We start from the raw sequence: 11118 nt of genomic DNA, 5'->3' as shown, positions 1-11118 counted from the left end.
GGACCAAAGAGAACGCCGGGGGGATGCAAGGAACAGAGCTGTTAGCTGGAGGCGTTGGGAGGGAGGAATGGGGGAAGCCTGAAGCTCCGCACAACACTTGGAGCAGGGGCTGCTTATGCACCCCTCTGCAGTAGCTGGGGACGCCAGCTCTGAAATGCCCCAACTTGCAGATCTGCCCGGGGCGCGAAGACCGGCTTGCCCCTGCTCTCAGGAGAACAAGCTGCCCCTGCTGCTGTTCAGTGTCTCCGGAGACTCTTCCCAACTTCGCTCAGGGCTGATGGATTTCAAAGCAATTTCACCCTGCTTGAAAGTTCTTTAAAACAGTTCCTAAACCCAGCTGTTTGCAGCTGTGCCCACGTCAGGGGAGAGGTCTGTGCGCTACGCCGCGGACAGTCGCGCACCCGCTCCCAGCTGCCGCCTCAGTCCGTTCGGCCGCGCCCCGCAGCGGCCGCGGGACGCCGGCCCGGAGCAGCTCTGAGCGCAGCTGGCGGCGGTCACCCCGCCCGCAGGCAGCACCTCGCTCTCGGCTGCACAGCGAGCGGCCCCCGCGACAGACGGGGCGCGTCCGAGGGGCGCGGGGGAGCCGCGTCCCGCCGGTGCCCGCGGGCAGCACATCGGACAGCGGCCGCCGCCCGCCTGGCCCGCCCCGAGCGCGCGTGCGCGGGGCCGCGCGGCCGGGGGCGGGCGCGGAAGGTGCGCGCGCCGCCGCCCGCCCTCGCGCTGAGGTGTCGAGGCGGTGCCGGCGTGTCCCTCACGGCGGCGGCAGGAGCCGCACGGGCGGTGCCGCTGCGGGGACCCGCCCGCCCCCGCGCTGAGGTGCCGCTGTGTCCCTCACGGCGGCGGCAGGAGCCGGACGGGCGGCGCTGCTGCGGGGACCCGCCCGCGCCGCTCCGCCCGCGACCCCCGGGCACAGCCCGCCGGCCGTGAGGGCTGTGCCGCGCTGCCCCCCCACGCCCCGGGGCGCTATGAGCCATGAAGCCGCCCGGCAGCAACTCCCTGCGGCAGTCTGGCTGCGGCGACCGCCGCCGTCCCGCGCTCCTGCCGCTCCTCGGCCGCTTCGTCTCGCTGCTCCTGCTCCTCCATGGCTCCTCCTGCCCCCGGGCCCGCGCGGCCGCAGCGGCCGCCGGTGGGTATGGCGGGGGTGCGGGTGCGTGTGCCTGTGGTGTCTGCGGCCCCTCGGTCGCCGTCCTCCGCGATAAACCCCGGCAACATCCATTTCCCTTCAACCATTCCTTCCTTCCTTCCCGCTCCCAGATTTGTGTACGTGTCTGTGTCAGCGTGTGTAAAGCCGGGGCTCAGTGAAGATTTCCTTGGCTTGCTTGCTTAGACAGAAGAGGGGTACGTGCGGTGCCGGTGCTGCAATGTGTTGGGTAGGGATGCTGTGCGTGGAAAAACGCCCGCGAGGGATGCGACACAAAAAGCTCCGGTGGTCTTTGTATGTGTCACGGTGCATGTAGACGGCGATCCGCTACTTTGTCTGTTTGGGGTCGGATTTTCGTGTGTACTCTGTTGCTTATTTGCTCTTGCTTGCATATAGGTGACATGTAGAATGCTCTGAATGCAGTCTGTTTGTGCATCGTGTTATTATTGTTGGTACATTGCCGTTACCTTGTAATATTGTTATGTTGTTACATCGCGTTGATTGACTGTCTTGAAATTTTAATGAAGAAAGATACAGGATTTCTTTTCAAAGGCTGCTACTGCGGAAAAGGGCTCTTGTCAAAGTTAAAAGAAGTAGAAATCAATTTCCTTTACATAATAGGAAGTTTAGCATTCAGTGCACATGGACTCTGAATTCAGTGTATGTTAGCAACACTGGGAGTATTCTTAGCTTTTTGTAGATTTTTTTTTTTTGGTGAAAGAATTTAGCTATGCATGAGGGGGTAGGGGATAACTACATATGCATTGAGGTTTTTTTCTTCCTGAAGATGGAGAGGTATTAAAATATTTATAGTCTATGACTGCATATGAAAATGTAGATTAATGCAATTAAATAAATAATGTTCTTTCTGAAACCATTTTATGTGTGAAAAATGAATAAAATCTAGCTCAATGAGTAAGCTTTTTGTTTGCTTGAGTGATTAGTAAAATGTTAGAAAACTGCAAGCAAATATGTAGCTTTTTCATGGAAATAAATGCATTCTGCCATGGAATTTATGGCTGGGATATCTTTCTTCCCCCAGGCCTGCACTGGAATGAAACAGCAAGCGGTACAGAGGAAGTACTGGTAGATGAAGAGAGTACATTTCAACAGAGTAACAGCAGTAACAGTAAAAATAACAGCTACAGCAATGCAATCGAGAAAGAAATCACACTGCCTTCAAGACTAATCTATTACATCAACAGAGACTCTGAGACCCCTTACCATATCCTGGATACCAGGGCAAGGCACCAGCAGAAACATGACAAGGTAGGGTAAAAGAGGCTCATCTGCAGAATTTTCAAAACAGTGATATGTGATGTGAAACTGTGTTTGTTTTGATCTGTAGATATTCAAGACTTATTGGTGGTCCCTACTACAATTTTTAGGAATTAAGGGAGCACATGTAATTAAACAAGAATGTAATTTCCCTTGTGTTAACTTAAATATAATCATTTTGAATTTTAGAATGGTTCAGAAACTGAACTGTAGATAAAACAAATGAGAATTAGGTGAAGTTGAGTTGACTAATCAGCGCAGATTCTGGTGTCTTCACTTTTGGTACACCACTATCAACAAAATGTTTCTTCCAAAATAGCTCTAGACTGCAAAAGTATCTGCATAGGGAGCTTCTTTGGAATCCTAAACTTGCAGCATGAGTTACTTAGCTTTGAGTGTTCCATGCACTGCCAATGCTGCATTCATTTCCTGCCACTGTATGGCCAGTGAAGAACACTGTTAATGTTAATATTTTTTGTCAAACAGTGCCTGCATTCTTCATTTTTAGTGGCAAGACCTAATATTCCATTTTGTATGGATGTAGCTAGTAAGTTGTTTGGGTTCTTTTCCCCCCTGAAATTCTATGGAATTGAACAAACTGTGGTTTTGTGGAATAGTGTTGTAAGGAAATAAACCTGTCTAAACTATATCATTTAGTACCCTTTAAATTTATTTCATCCTATTTTTATAAATCTTTGTTTAAAAGGTTAATTTCTTCCTACAGGGTAAAAGGTAAAGTGAAGGTAAAGATGGTTTGAATATAAAGAGGTAGGGAAGAAACAACAAAGCAAAGCAGTACATATGATATTACTGGAGGACTTAGCTATAATGGAGTTCCTGCCTATTGAATAGCATTTCTCTTGAAATTTTAGACAGTGAATTTAATACATGTTATATGTCTTTATATTTGATTATGTGCCATTTCAGATGTGAAATTAATAAGAGGGCACTGAATAATCTTTGAAAAAAAAGGTTGAGGTACCTGTATAATTTTTATGTTTTAATAGGAAGAAAGGTTGCTTCCTAGCTTATTGAACATGGATACTGGTGTGTGCCTTTGGATGCATCTCAATACACCACTATGTTATGGTTGGCACAGAAAAGCTTTTTGTTTGCTGGAAACTGGAGCTACTTAAGAGAACATTGCATTCAGAACTAATACTCTTTCAAGTGACTCCACTCATTTAAATACACTTAAAAAACTGAGGTCTTGCTGTTCCCCTCTTGGGAAGAAAGGGATTTAAAAGTGTTTGCAGACCTGCTTTTGGGAATAATGCTTCCTCCATGTTGCTGTATGTTGGTTTTTTTGAAATCCACTGGGGACAATGTCCACCAATCTCTACACTTACCCAGCACTGCCCACGAGAAGGTTGCTGTTCCTTCCTATGCCCTACCTTGTATCTACATGTTGGAGTAAAGTTCTGCAGAAATCAGTGCTGACAGAATTGGTATTGATCTCCTTGGGCATGCTTGCTGCTGACTGTTGTGTAAAGTGGATCTTCTTTCTACTCACTGTGTCCCTTTTAAGCACAGGGAATGCTAATGCTGCAGTTTTTCCCACAGAAGGGTTCCTCAGTCCTGGGCTTTCATGGAGAGTGACATTATGATGACTTCATTCTTCATTCTTCTGGCATGAAATTTCTATTCTTTTATATTTATTGTTTATATTTAATTGGAGAAAAGAGTTGATTATGTTAATTGTCTGGATGGATTTTTGTATGTCTTGCTTCCGGATCATTGTACCTGACACCTTCACCCCCAACTTGCATTTTGTGCCTTTCCTTGCATGAAGTAATTCTTTGCCCTTTCATCTACTTTACAACAGCTAAAATATTTGTTATTATTTTCTTCTGTTTAAGATTTGCTATAATCTTTTCTGTAGAGCAATAATTGGGGCCTGGGGGAAGTCTGGAAGGTGTAAAAGGAAAACAACCCAAACAACAACCCATAAACAAAACAATGCAATTGACTGTGAAAGATGCCCAGGGGTTGGTTTTGACTTAGGGGGATGATTCTTTTCAATACTTTTATCATCCCCAAAATTAAAAGAAATGCTATATGAGAATAAATCCTACTGTGAGATTTTGATTTCTCTTACATTGGTGATAAAGAGAAGTAGCCAAAATGTAGTTAGGTAAAGAAAGACATCTGTATTTAGGATTTTTTTAATACCATGTGCAAAAAGTTAAGATGGCCTTATATATGTATAGAGTGGAAAATGTTGAGGACAAAATGCTTTTGTTGTTCTTTTACTGGGACTATAGCTTTTAACCTGTATTTTCTTGTCAACCTTAATATGCCATTTATAGGCATATGATGTGGAAACAGTCCCTAACTATTGATAATATTCAGTAGACTCCTTTCTGTGGAACTTCTCTATAGTGGTCAGAATAATGTAATATGGCCAGTTTGTGGGATTAGGCCTGAATGCCTCAGAAATGCTGAGTCACTATAAGGAAAGGGTGAGACTAGAACAAATGGTGTGCATGTGGGAAGAAAGAGGTTGGAGAAGTTGGAGAAATATAATTATGTAAAATTATTTAAAATATTTTTTAAAAATCACGTCCCAAAAGTAAGGGTTTTCAATGTTCTTCATGAAATGTTGGTAGAAATTAAACACTGGAGAGAAAACAGTGTAGGAGAGAATAAAAAACCCCATAAATAATGAGTTACTTTCTTAGCACTGATTCTCTCTATCCCCTTTTGGTGAAATGTCATCATATTGAGAAGGTGTTTGTGATCAAGACCCTCTTGGATTTCTTCTTCTTAGAAAAAGCTTTTTATCTCTGCTAAAAGAAAGAAATGTCCACTATAGTTTTGACAAAGTGATCTATCTCCAAGGAGGCAGAGTTCTAGCATATACTTAATTTTAGCTTTGTGCTCTTAAAAAAGCAGATTTTAAATATTTGATGCTTGAAAACTCTTTAATTCTTTGTACCTGTTTCCTCGTAGTTGAATTAAGGCTAGCTGGTTTTGAGTTCTTCTGAAGTTATTTTTAGTGCAAAATGCTCAAAAATGAGCATCTATTTATAAAAACACATTGAAGAAGTTCACAGGAATCCTTAAAATTGATGAAGAAGTCTGAGTCACCTATGTTCTGTATTTTTAAGCTTCTGCAGGTGGAGGTAGTATTTTGAAGGAACTGTTAATCTCTTTATTGAACCAGATGACTGCTTTGGTTCATTTTCACAGGCTACATACACAAGATTTTTAGGAGCTAGTAGGAAGACTGCATGGGGCACAACTTGTTACAAAAGGCTAGGAGCAAGTCCTTACAGTGGCCAGCAGAAGGAAAAAATACTGCAATGCAAGGTGTTTGAAGATAATAGGATTGCTGGAGAAATACAGCCTAGGGCAACCTTAGCAAATTTTGAGTGGAAAATAACTCAAACTGGATTCATATGGAGGCTGACTGTATCTGCTGGATAGTTTCTGAATCAGAAGTTTTCAGGAACTGTAAAGAAGCCATCTCTTCATGCATAATTATAAGCTGTTAATGTAATTTTGGGAAGGAGAGAGGTGTTAGAAAAACTGTTTTGCAGATCCTAAAGAGGAAAAAATAAGGAAGAGTACTTTTGACTATGAAGATGTTCCCCCTTCCCCCAAAAAGTTTGATTTATTTTGATCTATTTTTCATGGGGTGGAACTCCAGGTGTTTCTGATCAGGTCAGCTGTTTGTCATTTACATAATGAAAATACTTCTGCCAGGTGGATGCAATAATTTTTGCTATGTTGCCTTGCTTCAAAGGTTGAGATACAGTGCTGTCTTAGTTCTCTATGTAATTTTAGTATGCAGCATATGAAAGTTGAGCAGAAAAGCATCCTTAAGATGAAGGAAAACAACTCTATTCCATTTGAAAGGAAGCAGTATTGAAAAAAAAAAAAAAAAGCAGGTTTTTTTTTGCAAAAAGACCAAAGATCACAATTGGTAAACTCTTAAGAGGTGGCATCATGTGAATTCTTACTAAAATCTAGAAAAAAATCCTATGCACTAGTTAGACTTCCCTTTACTTGCCTGTTTTAGGCTGTGTTTTCATTTTTAATCCCCGTGTAATGAAAACTGGTCAAAATAATGAATGGAGTCTATGTGACCTATATGTATTAGATTGTTGAAGAATCTTTGTAGCATTTCAGATGGCTTTGTCTTTTCTTTCTTTTTCCCTGATCTTTCCGTGGTGCAGCTTCAGTTTGCTCTACTTGTAAATGGAATATTGTATGTATTTAGAATTTTTTTCTATTCTATATTGAATTTATATTAATGCAAAAGGCTTATCTTGACTCTGTGTCTTCAGTAGTTACTAACAGGAGGATTGAAATTGGTCTTCCTGTCTTTGGTTTCTCAGAGTAGGAGATTTTCCTTATGCCAACTTCAACTAGATCTAGATCTTTGTTTCTTAGCTGAAATGCAGGTCATGTTATTTCTACAACTTCTTAAATTATTTTTTTTAATGTATTTCTGGGTTCTTTCATGAGCTTCACACAATAACCTATAAAAGGTTTCATTTCCTAAGTGTTAGGTAGCACAACGCTTGTACTTGCTATGCCTTGTTCCAAAATAGAAATAAATTAAGTGTATAGGTTTTCTAGCATTTTTGGGAAACTGAGTACTGCAGGAAAGTGGCCTAAGATAGGGATGCACTACTTTGTAGAGTCTTACAAACAACTCCTCAAGAGAGATATGACTTTGGAGGCCAGTGTTACTACAGAAGGGTATCTAAGTATTGCCATGCTGGGAGAGAATGGTGAGTTCTGGCCCCTGGGGTTTAGATGCACAAGAGCAGGATTGTTTCCAGAGGCAGTCTTTTTTTCACATGCCCATAACCTTTCTTTCAAAGAGCAGTCTTCAAGGCTTGGGGTTCAAGTGTAAAAGTAACTCCTCTATTGTTAAAGTCCAGAGACAAATTATTAGCAGGAGGTTTTCTGAAATGCTGTATGTTTTAAACATCAGTTTTCACATGCTGCTGAGACATTTATGTATTCTGTTTCAATATGAAATGCTTTATTTCCAGGGAGTAGTGGAAGGTTGTTTTGGGGTCTGAGGACAGGCCAACAAGCTGAAAGCAGGATTATGAACTAATATGTAGTAAGTCACACTGACTCATGACAAAACTTAGGCTATTATTAGAATTGAGGTCTAGAGCAAAAAACTGTTTTGATGGTGTAAAATCCATCTAAATCTGACTTACATTTCTATTTCTATAATGAGAGTGATAAAACCCCTTGCTCAGCTCCTAAATTCAGAGAGGTAGCTTTTGGTCATTATTTTAGTCAGCAGAACTGTATGAAAAAATAGATTTCTAAAAGCAATGAGCTTGTGCTTTGGAGATTGTATCTGCAGGAATATAGCAAAAGACTCATAGCCACCATTAGTCAGTTAAATAAGGCTGTTACTTTTGTTTAAAGACTTGTGACAGAACTTAGTATTTTTGAAGGGATAACACATTATTACATTGGGCATAGTTTTGCTGTGAAGTAAAACCAATATAGTAGTTTATTTTTTGGGGATGATGATTGTAAATTTCCTGAAAATCTGAAAAAAGTGAATTATCAACAAATGATGCCCAAATGTGATAATGAAAACAATGAAAGGATTCAAGTTGTGACATAGATCAGTAGAACTGAGATTCCTGTTACAGCCACTTTTATATTAAAACATACTGTAACCTACTGACTGATTTGAAAGAAACTGGAATTCTTTATACATATGGATTTTTAGCTTGGAAAAAACCCTGAGAGCTACTACTTTTCATAAGCAGCTATAGCACTCTTACAATGTCCCTAGTATGAAGAATCTCTTATTACAATGACTCTACCAGTAATTTAAGTTCCCAGAACAGGGAAAAAAAAATACTTTTTTTTCCCTAAAATTTGGGTATGAAGACAGGAAGAATTTCAAAGACTCAGAGCTTTCTTCAACCCATATCTCTATACATCATCAGTAAGTCTTTGCTGAAGAAAAACTTTATATTATTTTGGAGCTTTGCCATTGGAATAGGCTATAGCTGTCAAAGCAGGAACCTCTGCAGAGGTTTATAGTTGATAAACAAACATAGACAAAGGAACTTGGTCTCCTCTATATTAAATAAAGAATACTTTTGCAGGTGTGAGCATTTGCATGTGTGTGAGCCGTACAATAGGATGATGTTTAATATTTTTCCTGAGAAAATGTGTATGTTCTTCAAAATACATGTTGATCTACATTATATTCTTGTTGGAATTTATATTTATATGCCAATGAGAAGAAAGCTGTATTTCAGAGTATACGTCAGGTATTTGTATTACACAGTAGCTGATGAGAGAATACAGTAAAATTATAAAGTGGATAACAGAATTGCAGATACTTTTCTGAAATATTTCCTCCCATCACCCATCATTGTGGTACATTATGGTTGTAATGCTTAAAACACCTGGTGATAATTCAGGTTAGCTTTCTATGCTAACTTATTGCAGGAAAATAATGCTTCAGGATTGGATATTTAGTCTCATTACCTTCAGCTGGTTTATGGCTTTTGGGAGTGGTTATCTATTGTTAAACTGGCTTAAGAGAATCTGTATTTGCTGTAGCAGTAGTGTAGTGCATTCACCTGAATTCAAAACAGTGCTTTTGCTAAACTGCAGGGATTTAAAATCTTTTTGTAACCAATGGTTTAGGCTGAGTTTGGTGGAGAACATGCCCTGCTGCAGGTCATCAAATTAGTGTCAGCTGCTTTGCAGCAATTGCTTTTGTGACAGGCTGCATCTGTTAGGGAGTCACACTAATAGATAGCAAGTAGTGTTTTTGTACGCAGAAGTGGTTGTTTTCAGAATTACATATAGCAATGTTGCTATATGTAATTCTACAAGAGGAAGGGATTTTAAGGCCAAGAATAAAAATTACTTTTAATAATTTGCAATTGCAGAAAGATAAAGAACACATGGTTCATGGCTTAGAAACTTGTAGGGTGATACACAGGTATCATTGAGCAGGCTTGACTGGACAATAGGAAAGCTATAGCAGATCAGACTAGTCTTCCATCTAGCTGCCACTAAAATCAGTCGCTGATGCCTAGGGAGAGATTCCATGTGTTTCAGAATGATCTCAATGGAATAGTTCATGCTCTTGTAAATTCTGCAGTTATTTAACATTGAGATATTGTTTGTGGCATATATATGAAGACACATCCTTTTAGGTAAATGTTACATGTGGAGGAGATTCAAAACAGTAGCTTGTGTAACTCTTAAGTGGAATCTTTATGGCATAAAACTAATTGCACCCCTTTTACTGTAACAAATTTTCATGCTTTAAAATAAATTTAATTAATACATGTGTGCTTTGAAAACATAATAAGGTTTTTGTAATGAACAGGTGCTTGGAAAGCTCCTTGTGATACTTGTTCCCTTATTTCATTTGTTTAAAAAAAGTGGATTTGGGGTGGAAAAGCCTCTCCTACTAGGCATGTATTTAATCTGACATTCTTTTTTTTTTTATTTTTTTTTTAATGTATATGCTAGCAGAGTCTCTCTGATCATGCCACCTGTTTGTGTTTATACTTAAACTGTTTTACTCTGCTGATTCAGAGCAGCTGTAAACTCAGATCTGCCAGGCCAGTGTTAGCAAATTGGTGAACTGGTGAGATAACAATATACATTTACCAAAAAATGGAACAGGGAGAAAGCTTAGTACTCGGTTTGCTTCTGTATGGTTTTAGATATCAGCTAGGAATATTATTTTTTTTAGCTCTCGTTTAGAGTCATTGTATTTTTTAAATGAACAAAACCAGGTTTTAGCTAAGATTGTTTAATGGCATTAAAAGTATTTAAAATACTTGTATATGACTTTTATTTTTCAAAAAGAAGCTTGACAACAAAGCTCTGTGACCTTATTGAAAGGGAAATGATAATTCTGGCAGCAAAGAATGATAAAGTAATAGAGGAAATGTCACAGCTGATTTTAGTCACACTAGCAACTTAAAAAAAATTATATTGGAAAATTTTCTGAAAGATGATTAATAACTTTGCTGAGAAGGCAGATGAAAATGGGTGCTGCTTTGTGTAGTGCAGGAATGGAAGAGAAACATAAAGAACTTATCCTTTGTGGAGAAATTTCCAAAAGAGAACAGAACTGTGGGCCATAAAAGCCAACCTTCATACTATTTAAGTTATGCTGTAAACTAGCTAGAACTTGATATTTTTTCTGTGACATATCTGAGGGTTAATTGTGGTGTTTAATAAAAAACAGGGAGTTTTCCTCTTTTGACTAATGGGCTTAGTCATAATATTCCAGGTTTGTGTAATTATGAATACTGTATCAAATTAGTGTATAAGTAAGCATGATTTTATTAGAACATTATCAGGGAAAATACTGTGAAATTCAGATCTAATTTCTTCAACCCTGCTGGAACAGCTCTTTACAAAAAGAAATTCTTGGATTATCTCTTATCATCTCCCTATTTTTCTAGAAAACAGGTAAGCATGTTTTAAATGTCTTTGGCTACAGTTATTACAGTGTAGAGAAAAATAAATACAATTTATCTGACAAGAACCTAATATACTGAAGTTAAGTTTAACTCCCTATGCAAGACAAGCTAATGTTGATTTGTTGTATGACCAGCATCAGTATTCTTTATAATGATTTAGCTACAGTGCCAAGTACAAAGCCATTAATTGTGAAGTGATTACTCTGAAGGAGTTTTTCATAATGTGTAACATGAGCCTTGCCA

General features: G+C 39.7%; 1 protein-coding gene across 10 annotated transcripts in view; it reads left to right on the top strand.

Annotated features, from left to right (window-relative positions):
- The first annotated feature begins 877 nt into the window (after window positions 1-877).
- Window positions 878-11118, top strand: part of ADAM23 (ADAM metallopeptidase domain 23) — a 69284-nt gene continuing 59043 nt past the window's right edge. For all 10 annotated transcript variants that reach the window (XR_008437854.1, XM_053982187.1, XM_053982183.1 and 7 more), the window contains exons 1-2: window positions 878-1126; window positions 2184-2410. Coding sequence is in view for 9 of the 10 variants with exons in the window: in XM_053982187.1 (XP_053838162.1) it covers window positions 973-1126; window positions 2184-2410 (381 nt within the window). In the remaining variant the exon portion in view is untranslated. The remainder of the gene's footprint in view (window positions 1127-2183; window positions 2411-11118) is intronic.

Source organism: Vidua macroura, chromosome 7, assembly GCF_024509145.1.
Source record: "Vidua macroura isolate BioBank_ID:100142 chromosome 7, ASM2450914v1, whole genome shotgun sequence".
Classification (NCBI taxonomy): Eukaryota; Metazoa; Chordata; class Aves; order Passeriformes; family Viduidae; genus Vidua; species Vidua macroura.
Note: the sequence above shows the minus strand (reverse complement) of the source record. Positions and strands in the feature narration are given on the sequence as shown.